Raw genomic sequence first — 15,543 nt, forward strand, 5'->3', positions numbered from 1 at the left:
GATAGTCAGCGAATCGAGTCGCGAATGGTCGATCGAGAAATCAAGCGCGATTATAATTCCTTTGTGTACCTATCGATAGTAACGATAGTTCCGATCTGATTGGCCCAGCGAGACCATAGGCCGCCATATTGCGTGTCATTGGGCGCATTCAGCAATGAGCGTTCAGTGAGTTTTTGGATCTGATTGGTGCGTGCTTTCGGATTTGTTCGTGAGCCAAAAGCGCGAACCAATCAGATCCGGGAGCGCGCTGAGCGCCCGGTCGTAATGCTGGACGCACCTTTTGTTTTCAAGTCGACGCGTATCGTTCAGCGTGTATTCACCGAATGATCTATAGAAGGACAATTGCCAAGGCTTTGTGATAGCGTTTTATAAACATTTTACACTCGGCTAAGATATAAGTTACTTGTACTTCGCCAGAATTCTGTTTGCGCGGCAATCGGTAGGTGAGATTGGATGAAATATCGTTGTGCGCCAAGCTAAACACGCTCAAGAGAAAAGGCAAGCATATTCGGCCGAAAAATGGCATTCACTAGGAGAGCCTCTCACGCTGGTAGTTGGTACGCGGACAATGGTAAGCGATGCTCGAACAAAAGAAAAGAAAAAAAAGCATTTTATTTATACTCCGTATCGTCGCTCGCGCGTGTTTGCAAATTATTGTTTGTCGATCATTTTCATTGCGTTAACGTCACCTGTCTCAATAACATTTGTCAATAAAATATGGAGCGCAGAAAGATGAAATTTTTGCTTCCAAGTCAATTGTAATTTTACTTATATACTCACTTATTATTTAATTTAATGTTTCTACTTGCATCATTTGCGTTATATATTACAAGATTTCAAGATATGAATCGAAAGTGTCTCGCTCGCAGTATTGCAAAGTGGCATAATGTCGTTTCAGTAAAGTTCAAGAATAGTTTTTGCGTATTGTATATATGTTTTTCTAAAAACAAATTTCTGTCATGTCTATATGCGATGTCAAAGTCACACTACTACTCGCTGTAGGTTCAGAATTGCGTAAGCAATTAGAGGATTGGCTGAGCGTAGCAGACTTATCCCATGGACCTGCGAGAGCAATCATTGCCCCGTCAGTAATCACTTATATAATATAGTCACGCAATGCATCGATACACAGACACACATATATATAGAAATATTTTGTAAAAATATAATTTTGCAGGCATGCAGGGTACAGTTATTGCGGGGAATGTGCTGGTTTTGCTTACCGGCAGATTAGTCCCGTAGTTGTGTAAGTGTTGGATTATGTCTGAATTACATTAATCTAGCACTAAGTTCATTCAAATTTTACATTTTATTTGAAATTTAGAAAAATATATGATAAAAAGGTAGTTTAAGATTGTTTCTGCATTATTATTTTTTGTTACCAGATATTTTTGTAGTAAAATCTTATGATTGGAATGGAGAATATTTAAAGTTTTTTAGATTGCTTTTTTTGGGAATGCATACAAGAACATAGTAAAGAAATTACTAGGTATTAAATTAGTTAAAATTAAATATATTTTGTCTTTTTAATATAAATTTCTATAAAGTGTAATTGTACCGTACAATATATATAGTTTAGTTTGTAATTTTTGAAATTTCTCAGTCAAATGAAACGTGCAACGTGCTGTTATGCAGCCGTAGGATATTTATTCTAGGCCCCTCGCATCATGTGAGATTAACAAGTTGTGCCCTTTCTTCGGTTTCCGTTTACCAAACGCCACTATATGATCTACGTATTGATCAAAAAGGTATATATATACACACACCTAGATATCATCTTTGAATCAACATTGTTTATCTTTTATATAACACTCGCAACAGTCATAAAAGTTATTAAATTATATATACGCGATCACTTTTATAAATAAAGTGCAATACTCAATCTTGCAATACCAATTTGGTGTATACTTTGCACTTATGTAAAGGGAGAAGTATACGTAATGAAAGATGGCGTGGTATTGTAAGGATGATAAAAACACTTTTTAATGTGTGCATGTTTAACAGTGAGAAAAGAACTCGAGGAGACCGGTCACTTTGATTGGATGGATGTGAACACGGATGAGGAAGAGCACAGCATCGAAATGCAGTTGCCATTTATCGCCAAAGTTATGGAAGAGTACGTTTAGAGATAAATTAATCCTCAATTATAATTATAAGAGCTGAAGATCGTGTCGCGATGAGAAGTAACGGGAAGCGATACCTACATCGTGCTTCTGTCCATTACTAAACGACAAAGATAGAGAATGAGTATCTTATTCATGTGGCACCTGTTTCACATGTGCAGATTTAAGGACTCATTTACTATAATCCCAATTTTGGTGGGTTCCTTGAGCCCGGAGAAAGAAGCACTTTATGGGAGATTATTAGCGCCCTATATGGCCGATCCGCAAACATTATTTGTCATCTCTTCGGACTTCTGCCATTGGGGACAACGTTTCCGTTATATTTACTACGATAGATCGTGTGGACCCATTCACAGATCTATTCAGAATCTCGATAAAATGGTATATATACAATCCAGTCTCTTTGTTATACACATAACTTACGAGTACCGTGAAAGAGAAATCTATAAGAACTATTCCACGCACATAACGAATCTTATCACGATAACAAATGTCTGCAGGGTATGAACATTATAGAGACTTTGAATCCTGCGATGTTCACCGATTATCTTAAAAAGTATGGTAATACTATATGCGGTCGGCATCCGATTGGCATTTTGCTGCAGGTAATATAAAAAGTTAACGGTCTACGTACGAGTTTCTTTTTAGAGTCCGATTTAAGTTTCTTGATTAACGTGTGACATTCTATATATTTACAGCTAATTAATTGTCTCAAGGGACGTACAAACGGCCACAGGATGAATCTAAAGTTCTTGAAATATGCTCAAAGTAGTCAATGTAACAATATGAATGACAGTTCTGTCAGTTACGCTAGTGCTTCCCTGGTTGTCGAGTGATAAAGACATACAAAAATTGAGTACGCTTATACATTGACATCTGAATATAAACACTTTATCGAAGTGGAATGGCGTTCAACGAAGCATGGCAGTAACACTCTATCGATTATTAAAGCGGATTAAGCGGGATATCAAGATTTTTTGTAAGATGCGGAAAGAAGAATGGCACTGAATTATAACTGCTGTAACTTCTCTAACGTTATATTATTTACGTTATGTAGCAATTTACACAACGGGTGTCGGGGTAAGCGTTACTTTTTTGTGTTACATGTAACAAATTGGAAAATGTACCGTTACCGAAACTTTTTTGTATAAATGCATTTCGGTTTATTACTTACAAGAGATATTCAGTACTTCCAGATTTCGATATGGGAAGGAGCTTAAATATTTCTTTGCTTTGGTTAATGGTACATCTGTGTAGGTTAGTGCAAAGTGTATGTCACGCGCACCCGGAGAGCAGAGTTCAAACTATTGGCAGAGAAGAGAATATTGTTATCGCTTATATAAAAACAAGACTAATTAGGACTAATTGCATATACATGTAAATAAATTTTGTTACTATTAAATTTTAGCTTGAATTTTGTTACTTTTATACTAATTCACATTAGCATAATTAATACAGTTAAATGTTATTAAGTTGATTATATAGATTAATTTAGACTGTGATTATACAAAATGTTACAAATGTTATAAAAGATGGCATTCAATATTAAACTGCAATGTACTGAATAATATTTAAATATTTTGTTACATTTTGAAAATGTAATTTAGAGTAGAACTCTAAATGTGAATGCACATGCTTTTCTTGAATTGAAGTTTAATATATCGCAAGTGGAGCTTGCGTATTTTATTTTATTACTTCATTGCAATTTCTTAAATTACATCGAATGCATTAATGGGCCAATAAACGTTTTTAAAGTTTCTTCTGTGCCTTTAGTATGAATCTGCATCGAATTATATCGTGATTGATACATCAATACGAGAGTTAGGACTTAAAATATATATTTATATTCTTTTTTTCTTTTCATACAAAGCAATGGAATGATCTCATATCCTTCCTATCCTATAATCTATTGTTACCTAAGCATAGGAAACTAAACCGAATAATTCGAATATTGTATTATTATATAGTGTAAGTCTGAAAAATGGGGTCAGTATATATATATATATATATACATACATACATATATATATATATATATATATATATATATATATATATATGTATGTATATATGATTGAAATGTATACAATGAGTCTACAAATTTTTAAGAACGTGTTTATTTTTTCTGTACACTACTTAAAAACACTCTTCTCTGCATACCTCAAACATCTATTATTTCTTGAGATCTGGTAAAAATGAAGTTCTTACTAAGAACAAAAAAATACGAATGATGGTAAAAAATGAATGGTGTGCAACAAGCAGTTTGCATTTACAGTGAAATAATCCGTGATTTTCATTTCCCAAAAAGAAAGAAACGGAAAAGATCGTATGGAATTGTACACTGATCCTGCACATATTGCTTTTTCTATCTTTATATATTCCGAGATAATAAGGTTTATATTTATATGAAAAGAATCGTAGAATAATCCATACCTACATTGTTTCATAATACATAGACGTGTAATAAAATTACATCACGTAAAAATATACAAGTCTCTGTACATCTCCCGATAAACATCCTGTAACAATACATTCGTACGCAATTATAGCAAATCTCTCACTGCTTTGATTCCTCCGATATCCACTAATAACTTTACGTTGTTACTTTGCTAATATTTTTCCAATAATAAAGTTCGCACTCTTCGCATCGTTCCTTACATTATTGTCGATAGAAAGATTTGCAATAATTGAACACAATATCACCTATTCGTTCAGTCTTGTGCTGGTGTTCTGAACTGAAGACGTTATGTTTAAAAAAATATTATATTGCTGATCCAATCCCATGTAACAATCGGAAATCAAGTAGAACGTCAGCTTCATCAATCCTGAAAAAATTTCGTTTCGTGTTTTATTTTAGCGATACGCACATACACACAAACTACGAATTATATGTGTGAAGTTTAATAATCTTACCTAAACCGTCAGGCACATGAAATTGCAATTGGTGATATCTCTGTTGATCATTTACACCGGATACCCTCTTCAACGCCAACAACTCTTTATTGGGAACGTCACCTAATATCAGGAACCAACCTTCATCCTTTCCTTTTAGGAACATCGGAGAGTGCGCTTTCAAAGTCTTGGAGCGATTGTTTCTTTTTAGTCCAACAATCAATGTACAGTATTCGTTTTTTTGAACATCAATGGGATCGTCATCTTCAGACTTAAATATAATTTTCCTTCTCAAAATCTCGTCGTGAATTGTACTTTCCAGCGTTAGATTAACGGATATTATCGGCATTTCTCTAATTACTCGATGTATTTCACGTATCTGATTTTCCGTGTATTCCTCACATAAAGCTGTACGAAGCATATCGTAATCCTCACGTGTCATGAAACATAATACTGGAAACGCCAATGAAGACGACGAGAACAAATGCAAATCTGTTGCCTTTACATACGGTAACGACGTAATTGCGGGTTCGTCTATCCAGCGTGCCTGTACGATCATTTGAAACAGGTGCATTATCCTGAGCGTGCTTGTTAGCCATCCACGCTCCGCGACCGTGTCAACCATCGCCTGCACTATCCTGATCGCTTGATCGAGCACCGACTTCAAATCGGTGGTGTAATCGGTACATGGTAATGGCAGTCTCGAGAAATGCGATTGCAGTAAGAGAAATGCTTTCGTGTGCGGCGAATCGTAAGTGTACTGGTCTACGGGATAACGACAGAGCTTCGCCAGTTCTTCATTCAACAGTTCCTCATTATGTCTCACCGGCAGTTCGTTGTACTCGTGCGAGTTGCAGAGTATACGTAGGCATTGATCCAGCGTCAACTTGTTGTTCAGCGATTGCATGAACATCGACATCGTGTGGTGTGATAAATAATAGAACGATGCTATTTTCCCCATCGGAAGTGAGAACAGGGTTTGATCCTCCGTATTGTAATCAATGCAATACGAATCCATCAGTGACTTCAGGGTCTTCTCCACCAGTTTCGAAAGGTATTCGTTGATATACTGAGGTTCCAGAACGTCTAAGTCGTAATATTTGGGATTTTTCATTAATCTTCGGAAGTAATACGTCCACGTCAGGTAATCTAGAAACTCCTGTTTGTTTTTTATAGTGCCGGCGACGATCTCTGCGTTGATGTGATCGGGCAACACGTCCATCAGGCTGGACTCCACGGGGAATGGCTCGTACAAGAACTTCTTGTAAAAGCTTTTCTTTATGTCATGCACGAGGACGACCGCCACGCCGGAGTTGTCGTACTGCGGTCTGCCGGCACGACCCATCATCTGGAGCACATCGGTGATCGGCATGTCCACGTAACGCTTCAGTTTGCCGTCGTAATATTCCGTGCCCTTAATCACCACCAGATGAGCGGGAAAGTTCACACCCCAAGCCAAAGTAGCCGTAGTAATTAATACCTGTATAAGTTTACAAAGAAAGAATTTAGGTTAACGTTTTTTGTTAAAATTATATTGCTTAGGTATAAGGTAGATGTCTTAGTAATTGAACGCTTTCAATTTTTTTTTATTGAAATATATATATATATATATATATATAATATTTCTAAAAAAATCCTTGAGATTTTGTTAAAAGATATTCCTTTATGCCAATTTGTAATATTACTTGATGATCATTAATTTCATCTGATTGTATATCTGAGAACCTTTGTATATTTATTGTCAATACCTGTATTTTGTTATTGACGAACAATTCCTCCACAGTCTTTCTGTCTCGGTCCTGAAGGCCCGCATGATGAAGACCGATGCCGAAGGCGAGCGTGAGCTTCAGATTGGTGTCCTTCACATTGTCCAAAATGCCGGCCATTTCTTCTTCTGGCATGTGTAACCATTGCTTGGGATTATCCTCAGCCGCGAGATAAGCTATCAGATCCAGTGCGGTTAAACGCGTCTGTCGTCGAGAAGACACGAAGACAAGAGAGGGACTGGACGGTGCGTGATGTCTGATCGCTTGGAAAGTCGGTCTGTTCATAGTCGCCATACGGGGACAGTAATGCTTGCCCGGGAATCCGCTGATGTGCACTTCCAACGGCACAGGCCTGACGGAAGGACGGAAATTATAGAGCCCCATGTCCTTGATATCGAGCCAGTTGGCCAGGTCCACTGCATTTGCCAGCGCGGTCGACAAACCGACGATCCTGACTTTGTCGAGCGTGTGCGACGATATAAAATTCGTGCGGGAGATTATGACCTCCAGCACCGGTCCGCGATCTTCGCCCAGCAGATGAATCTCGTCGATCACTATGAGCGCCACTTGCCGCACATAGCTCCTTGTCTGCCAACTTCTGCTGATACCGTCCCATTTCTCGGGTGTAGTGACGATTACGTGCGCGTTGACTATCATCCTTATGTCGGGCGACACGTCGCCTGTCAGCTCCACCACTCTCTTACCTAGACGTTCCTCCAGTCGTACTTTCCAATCGTTTATACGTTCCCGCACCAGAGCCTTTAGTGGTGCTATATAGATGACTTTTTTGTTGGGATACCGCTTGAAGACCCGAAACATCGCGATCTCCGCGGCGATCGTCTTCCCCGAACCGGTCGGTGCGCCGAGGAGCACGTTGTTATCTGTATGATAGAGGCAGTGGAAAATCTGAGTCTGTATGGGATTGAAATGGGTAAATGTGTAAAGTTCCTCATATAACGGCTCTCTAAGAGCGCTCGTCGGCAACGGTTGCAGCTCCAGTAAGTCCGTGTGAGGTGGATGAGTTTCCGGCAGAATGAGGTCGTGGAAACTTACTGGAAACACGTCGTCGCAGTCAAGCCAATGTTCACTTGATACCTTGATCAAATACTGAGCTGGTAACGGCTCGGACAAGGGTATGGTGATTACGAGCTCCTGCTCGTTCTTCTGAAGAACTGTCTTCCTCGTCACGAGGAAGTACTCATAATGATAGATGAAGTTACTGTCCGGGTCCTCAATCCATATCCAGAAGGCTTGTGAATTCTTCCCATGCACATGGTCGTTCCAGTTGAACTCCGGGATCAGCGTCAACCGCATTCGCAACACGGTGCGCGTGATAGGTTGCAGGGTGAACACCACATCCATCTTCGGCAACTGGCTGCAGCACTTCTTCACCAATAGCGCCATTCGTTGATCTCGTAGAAAGATGCCGATCTCCTGCGTGGACATTTCTTTCAATCGGTGAATTGGCAGCTCTCGTTGCTCTATCTTGTAGATGATCTCCATAGACAGGCAGCTGAATTGTCGCAGCGGCGTCATGAAGTCCCATTGCTGTGTCTCGAACATCTTTGCCATCGACAACAGTCGACCAGCCATTATCGCGTTGTTCTTGCGCAACATAATCTCGAATAGCGCCCGAACTATCCTCATCGCGTTCTGTGTAACATACGCTTGATCGGATATCAGCGACGATGCGTTCACGCGGCCTCTTGACAAATACGTTTGCAGCAATATGTTCACTTTGCCGTGAACGTTCTCCACACCGCCTTTTGGCATGACCTTGCAGTCGTCCATCAATTGATCGAGCTCTTCTACCTCGTCGTCGCGCACTTTGAGTTGCTCGAACTCCTGGGCGTGCGATATCATCGCCAGGATCTCCGCCTCATTCATCACGTGTTTCTGCTGCTCGTTGAAAATCTCTACTGTGTCATATTTGAGGTAAAAGTGGCTCGCGATACGTCCCAAGTCGGTGGCATTCAAATCACCGGTGCGCTCATCGTACCTGATCATCTGCGCCTTGTCCAACGATTTAGCTGCATGATCCACAAGTTCCTTTCGCTTCTTCTCAAGATTCGGATCTTCCACGAGAGTTTGGTACACCATACCGTATACCTGATAGTTCAGCTTCATTCGTACAAACAGGTACGTGTAACTGAGCCACTCGACCGCCTCTTCCACGTTCGATATCGTACCCAACGCTACCTCAGCGTTCAGATTGTCGGCCAAGTACTTAATGAAACTGCTCTCGATCGGTATTTGATTCGTCAGCAACGACAAGTAATGTGATAGTTTGTTGTGCGTCGTGATGATAACCGCGTGGCCGGACGTATCGAATTGCGGTCTACCGGCGCGGCCAAAGATCTGCAGCACGTCCAATATACCCAGGTCCACGAACGAACCGTGCTTCGCGTCATAAATTTCGGTGCCACGTATAATGACCGCGTGTGCGGGCAGATTGACGCCCCAGGCTAATGTGGAGGTGCAGACCAGCACCTTGATCAGACCGTCGGCGAAATACTTCTCCACTAGATTGCGGTCGGTGCGCGTCAAGCCAGCATGGTGCACGGAAAAGCCGCTGTTGAACAGCTCGCCGAGATGCTTGTTGCGTGAGGACGCGAATGCCTTGTTCACATACTTTGTCTGATTGTCCGACAAGAAGTACTTGAGCAAATCGTTTTTCAAGGCTAACTCCTTCAGCGCCTGGGCCGTTCTCACGGTGGCGTTCCGCGCGTGCACAAACACCATGACCTGATGACCTTTTCGCACCATGTCAATGACATGATTGTAGCACACGAAATCCATATCGTTAATTTGTTGTAGCGGCTTGATGGCTTTGACACCAATGAACGTCTGGCTTAACGGTACCGGTCGGAAGCGGTGGTCGAAATAGAAAAGTCCCTTGCTCGGATTCACGCGCAGGAATCGCGCTACGTCCACGTAATTCGGCAGTGTCGCGGACAACCCGACGATCCGGATCATGCTCTGTGAGGATTCTACTTGTCGCAAAGTCCGCGCGACTAACGCCTCCACCACGGGCCCTCTGTCGCCATGCAGCAGATGCACCTCGTCGATGATCAACAGTCGCACGATACTAGTGAGAGAGACATCGCCCGTTCCTTTTCTCGTGACAACGTCCCATTTCTCCGGTGTGGTCACTATCATCTGAGTCTGCTGAATCTCTTGCTTTGTCAGCTGCATGTCACCGGTTAATTCGCGAACGCTGACGCCTAAGGCGCTGAGTCTCTTATTGAAGTTGGCGGTCATCTCCGCCGCCAGTGCTTTCATAGGCGCGATATAAATGATCTTGAATTGGTTCGTTTGCAGTTGTCCGTCTTGAATGTTCTGTTTCAACTGATGCACTATGGCTAACATCGCTACATTCGTCTTGCCCGCACCGGTTGGTGCGCATATCAGTAAATTTTCATTGGTTTCGTACGCCGCCTTAAAGACTATACTTTGTATTTGATTTAACGACTTCATGCCGTTGAAAGCAGTTTGGCCGATTTTGTCTAGAGAAGATATTGATACGATATCTACATTCACGTTAATAGGTTCTTTTTCTGGTATTGGTATGTGCACTTCCTCAAAAATGTCAGTGTTTACCCTCTTAACGTTTTCAGCCAACATTAATTTCTGTCCTGACACGATACTTGCATGCTTATTTGCTTTGGAGTCGAAAACAAACGGGTAAGATTGTGGACTTCTTTCCACAATCTTCTTAGGAAATAATGGGGTTAGCCTAGCTGCAATTGCCTCTTGCTTTATAAATTGCAGTTCTGTCGAGTCGAATTCGTTTTTCTCAATTTCCCCTTTAACATCTCGTTTGTTCGACATTTTATTCAATTTCTTTTCCTCCTTACGTACTTGCTTGTTTAGTTTCTTTTCTACCTCAGACTGTACAGTTACCTGACCACTGATTATAGGCCCCTGTGCAGTTTTCTGTGGCCTTGAAACCACTTTTGAACATGGATACGATGATACAATAGCTTGTTGATGTTCGATAATATATTCTATAAATTCCAAATGATCGCAACCAAGCATATCGAATAATTCAGTTTGTAAGGCTACTTCCTCAAAATTCCTCAACTTTTGCATTATTGTCGTATTAAACTGCGAAAATGACATTCCGTTACCACATGTCTTGAAGCAATTTTTTAATCTTTCCATAAATTTTTCTTTTTCGAACTGTAAAATGAGAAAATTATAGAATGGGAATTGATTTTTTGTTTGTTATGCTCATATACATATCTAATGTATACTCACTACAGATTTCTTTTGCGATAAAGATTCTGTTCCATGTAGTTTCATTGTAAATTTATCAGTGCTTAAATTTATTCCTTCCCTAGACATGCTATGAAGTTTAGTAGTATCAGGCCATACAGCTCTTGCTGGATTGTAAGGAATATCCGCGCCAAAAACATGCAAACCAGCAGCTTCTGCATCTTCATTCTCTTTGGTTTCGGATAATAATTCCATAACCTCATCATAATGTTCTACCCGAATTTCCGTAATAATCTATATAAAATAATTAAATGAAATTTAAAGATATATATATTTAGTTTAATTGTAAATTATATAGATTAGATTATATCATATCATTATATCATACCTCCATTATTTTACATGCATAATCATGATCTAAATATCCTGCCTTTCGAACAAGCATCTCATATTTTTTTCGAGTTAATTTTTCATCTTCAATTAATAAACGTAATGCATAAATTGTAAATTCATTTATAGCATCTGCCACAGCATCCTCTGAAAGAAAGATGACTATATTGAAATGTTCAGTATAGAAAAAATTTGATATTAAATTGAATGATGCAATATAAGACCATAAAGAATGATAATTATAAAATCAAAATGGCATTATCTTATCCATCTAAAGAACTTAATTCAAAAACTTATATTTGTACAGTAAACAATATGAGAAATTCATATATATATATAAAATTTCTACTTACTTAAAACTTGCTCTGCAATCTTTTTTAGCACTGATAACTTTATCGTAAGACCTTTAGATGTACTATTGCATATTTTAGACCAATCAAAACTACTATAAAATATAAAAGATGATAAATATTTTACAAATACAGATTATAAGATTATAAAAATATGAGAACTGCTATATCTTGTAATGATATTTTTTACCAAATATTGCATAATTAAATATATGAATAAGAGTAAACTTTATTCAACTTTTCATGTATTTTTATTTAATAATTTACCTTTCTATTCTTTCTGCTCGTTCTTGCCTTTTCTTTATTAAATCATTTGGTTGAAGATCAAAGTTTCTACGTTCTAGGCAAGTAGACATCCGTAAAGACTTAGTTATACGTTGTAACTTCGACATGATGTGTTCTCTGTTAATCAGATTTTATATATATAATATAAAAGACAAATGTGTATATGTTGACACATTACATATGCTACTTTACATTTAGCTTGTATTATCCTCAATATTTCATATGTTGAGACTTTGTGGGAAGATCACAGATAATATCTAGTTAAAATTATTTTACGCGTACGATAAATTTTATATTGTTACGCGTTACTTTTTTTAGGTAAATTCGACATAGAGCAAGTGACGGTCACAGATTTCATAGGTTATGAAGAACAATACTCGAGTTTAAGCAACAAATTGTATCGCAGATGTTAATCTGAATGAATTAATAGAGTTATTGTGGAATTGTACAATTTGTGAAAATTTCGCAAAAATTAACCGTGTTGCACAATATATCGTAACATTGCGGACTGAGACGTTTTACAAGGACACGTTTTTCACGTATAAACTTTAATCAAGAATTTAGAAGTACGAATCTCTCACAGGTATTCCCCTAACGACCCTGTTATTCCCCGTTGATTCAATCTACTGTTTATTGATAACGACAAAAAGCCTCCATCAATTTCATTAAATAATAGTATTGCGATCGATATACGTACTGGAAAAAGTTTGATAACAGATGGCAGTAACAATTGAATAATAGTAGTCGAAAACCGAATATAACAATTTGCAAAGATCAATTTATCGTAATGCACATTCGATAATATCGTGACATCACTCCGGTTGACTGCATTTTTGCCGACTGTCAGTTTCTTATCAGTTCAAATGTTTCAAATCCGCCATATTTGTTTTTTCTGTGACATGAGGTTTGTGGTCTGTTCTTTTCGGCTGTACTAGTACAATAAAGCCAGCGGGCGCGGCTTGTTCTCATGGGCTGCGTTCAAAAATTCTACTCGACGGGTAGAGTACATTTAACTGACCAATCATGATAAAGAAGTCCTAGTTATCTTTGTTCTTATTGGTCAATTAAATGCTACTCTACTTGTCGAGTAGAGTTTTGGAACGTAATGCATGCTAGCTTGCTTGCTGGATGGAAATATTCTATTCTGATTGATGCATTTCTGAAGATGGATGGAAATGCACCAATTAAAATAGAGTATTTCTTTTTCTTATGATCTTATGCACTTTTATACTTATAGGGCTGCGTTCGGAAACGTCACTCGAGTACTCTCCCTCTCTTTTTATCTCACTCTTGTATTTCGCTCACTTCAACGGCTATCGTCTAATAGTGTGCACACAGTGTGTGTTTCCGAACGCAATCTAGGACTGCGTTCCAAAATTCTACTCGGTGGATAGAGTACATTTAATTGACCAATTATGATAAAGAAATTCTAGTTATCTTTGTTCTTATTGATCAATGGAATGCTATTCTACCCGTCGAATAGAGTTTTTGAACGCAACTTAGCATGTTCGACTGGCTCTTGGTTAACCTACTCTCGGTTATTCAGCCTACGTTTATTGGTCGAACAAGTACTTATAAGCTTTATGATTGGCTAGTAGAGACTTATGACGTCAATAATCGCTCTCGGAGCGACTGACCCAGGGCCAGTCAAACACGCTATTATGGCTCCTGCACATAGGACGTGGTAATGTTTGTCGCATGGCGGAAGTTCGCGCGACAGCCAATCAATATGCCGCTTTCCGTAATAACCTTCTAGCTCTTATGGAAAAACAATATATTGATTGACTGTCGCGCGGACTTCCGCCGCGCGGTAAGCATTACCGCGTTCTGTGTGCAGGAGCCATTAATGTCTGTGCACGCCTGATTACGACAATCAATCAGAAAGTAATCAATGGGCGCGTTCAGCGGAAAAAGCGCTCAGTAAGCAATCAGCGATTATTGGTTCTTATTGTTAGATTCCTAAATCTAAACCAATTACATTGACGAATTACTCAACTGTTGTGCAACTGTTGAGTTCGCTGAACGCACCCAATGAATAAAACATTCTGATTGGTCGACTCTTGCGTTACCGCGCCACGCTTATACAATTGTAGAATGGCCTTTATGTTTATCAACGACGCCATGTTTTGTTCAGACTAGTAACCTGTCTGGATTCTGGTAACTTTACTCGGTGTCTATCTATCCCATCGAGGGAGCTTTCTTCGTTGTCGTTCCACTCCGTATCGAAGCACGAGGAATGTCTTTTGATGTCTTCGTCGAAGTGTTTTCACGAAACGACGACTCGGTGGTGACTCGCGCGGGTTGCCTGCTAATCGCATCGGTCGCCGCGAGCTTTCGGGCAGGCACCGCGAATGAACGCTCCGTGTAACGTGTAATGAGATCGTCGACGTTGCAGCCGCAACCGCAGCCGTCATCGACGTCGTACGGTCGCGCGAGGTTACCACAGCGTCGCAAATGACACAGACTTGGCTGGACCGCCGAATCCTACCAGCGCTCGGGCTGGGGAGTCGTCTCCGTCGCGCAGAGAAAATGTGCTGGAAGAACATCGAGCAGGAGGCGTTTTGTTGATCCACGGCGACTTCGCGTAGAACGCGAACGCGACGAACGCACGCACGCACGCACGCACATACGCGAGCAAGCACGTACGCACCGGTGCGCACGCACGGCACGTCCTGGTACATCCGGAAGAGCATCCCTCTCCCCCACGTTCGCTCTTCTGGACGAGAATTTGATGAAGCGACCGAGGCGAGGTATTGTCGTCTCGCGGCAGTTTTTCTTGTCTAAGACTACAACCACCACTACTATTATTACTATTATTATTGCTGCTGTTATTATCGAGGCCCGGGGTCGACCGAGAAATCGCCTTAACAATAAGGTATACAGTCGGATTGACTCTCCCTCTATCTCTCTGCTTTGTCGCGTGCGTCCTCTCTCCCCTCTCGTACGAGCGATTTCGCGCGTGACTCATCCCTACTCTCTCGTCGTTCGAACTTGGTCGCTTCTCAACGAGAGCAATACTGTTTTGACAGCTTGGTCGCGCGATGATGTGAGATCCTTCCATGTGAGACCTTCAATCGTCGGTGAAATGTCACCGATAAGAGATCTGTGAACGCGCGTCGCATACAATCTATCGTGGTTCGAATCACGCGTGACGATCCTGCAGCTTTCTCTCTCTCTCTCTCTCCCCCCCCTCCCTCTCTCTCTCTCTCTCTCTCTCTCTCTCTCTCTCTCTCTCTCTCTCTCTCTCTCTCTCTCCAGCAAATGGCTTATATTATTTTATTTGATATGACTTTTTTTTACATCAATTTGATATAAGTTGTATATCAATTTTTTATATGAATTTGTGTACCTTTGAATATAGAGTGCACTTGAAATTGGATTATCTATAGATAGAGTAAAGAAAACTCTAAAAAGGAGAATGGAGGAATGTGGTATAACCTACACAAATACCGAAGAACTTATACAAGATGTTCTACATGATCAAGCTATGGAAGATTATAATAATAGGTATACACAGAT

General features: G+C 40.1%; 3 protein-coding genes across 8 annotated transcripts in view; 2 read left to right on the forward strand and 1 right to left on the reverse strand.

Moving 5' to 3' along the window:
* Window positions 1-274: 274 nt before the first annotated feature.
* On the forward strand, window positions 275-4,610 carry LOC116843241 (protein MEMO1). Its single transcript, XM_032813498.1, has 8 exons — window positions 275-571; window positions 1,003-1,084; window positions 1,178-1,246; window positions 1,636-1,748; window positions 2,005-2,116; window positions 2,285-2,504; window positions 2,624-2,728; window positions 2,822-4,610. Exons 1-8 carry the CDS (start codon window positions 520-522, stop codon window positions 2,957-2,959), a joined length of 891 nt encoding a protein of 296 aa, XP_032669389.1. The 5' UTR covers window positions 275-519; the 3' UTR covers window positions 2,960-4,610.
* On the reverse strand, window positions 3,945-12,923 carry LOC116843234 (activating signal cointegrator 1 complex subunit 3). Of its 3 annotated transcripts, none has more exons than XM_032813481.1 (8): window positions 12,722-12,923; window positions 12,007-12,141; window positions 11,743-11,831; window positions 11,388-11,536; window positions 11,042-11,293; window positions 6,764-10,963; window positions 5,037-6,495; window positions 3,945-4,948 (listed from the first exon to the last, which is right to left on the reverse strand). In XM_032813481.1, exons 2-8 carry the CDS (start codon window positions 12,129-12,131, stop codon window positions 4,827-4,829), a joined length of 6,396 nt encoding a protein of 2,131 aa, XP_032669372.1. In that variant the 5' UTR covers window positions 12,132-12,141; window positions 12,722-12,923; the 3' UTR covers window positions 3,945-4,826. The 3 variants fall into 3 exon arrangements, with proteins under 3 accessions (XP_032669372.1, XP_032669370.1, XP_032669371.1); XM_032813479.1 differs by having other exon boundaries at window positions 11,743-11,834; XM_032813480.1 differs by lacking the exon at window positions 12,722-12,923 and adding an exon at window positions 12,217-12,642 and having other exon boundaries at window positions 11,743-11,834.
* A 1,259-nt stretch (window positions 12,924-14,182) lies between these two features.
* LOC116843100 (DCN1-like protein 3) overlaps window positions 14,183-15,543 on the forward strand; it is a 5,949-nt gene continuing 4,588 nt past the window's right edge. Inside the window, exon 1 of one of the 4 annotated variants that reach the window (XM_032813170.1) lies at window positions 14,183-14,899. The gene's annotated coding sequence lies outside the window, so the exon portion shown is untranslated. Of the gene's footprint in view, window positions 14,900-14,953; window positions 15,160-15,543 lie in introns of those variants that run through there. The other 3 variants (XM_032813171.1, XM_032813175.1, XM_032813172.1) reach the window with 3 other exon arrangements.

This window comes from Odontomachus brunneus, unplaced genomic scaffold, assembly GCF_010583005.1.
Source record: "Odontomachus brunneus isolate Ranch 3 - 2012 unplaced genomic scaffold, Obru_v1 Obru_scaffold_030, whole genome shotgun sequence".
Taxonomy (NCBI): Eukaryota; Metazoa; Arthropoda; class Insecta; order Hymenoptera; family Formicidae; genus Odontomachus; species Odontomachus brunneus.

Coding starts and splice junctions, on each gene's coding strand:
- LOC116843241 (XM_032813498.1), top strand. CDS start 520: ATGGCATTCACTAGGAGAGCCTCTCACGCTGGTAGTTGGTACGCGGAC. Junction 1,247..1,635: donor CAGATTAGTCCCGTAGTTGT/GTAAGTGTTGGA, acceptor GCTGTTATGCAG/CCGTAGGATATTTATTCTAG. Junction 2,505..2,623: donor TTCAGAATCTCGATAAAATG/GTATATATACAA, acceptor AAATGTCTGCAG/GGTATGAACATTATAGAGAC.
- LOC116843234 (XM_032813479.1), bottom strand. CDS start 12,131: ATGTCGAAGTTACAACGTATAACTAAGTCTTTACGGATGTCTACTTGC. Junction 11,835..12,006: donor CGAGCAGAAAGAATAGAAAG/GTAAATTATTAA, acceptor TATATTTTATAG/TAGTTTTGATTGGTCTAAAA. Junction 10,964..11,041: donor TATCGCAAAAGAAATCTGTA/GTGAGTATACAT, acceptor CTCATTTTACAG/TTCGAAAAAGAAAAATTTAT.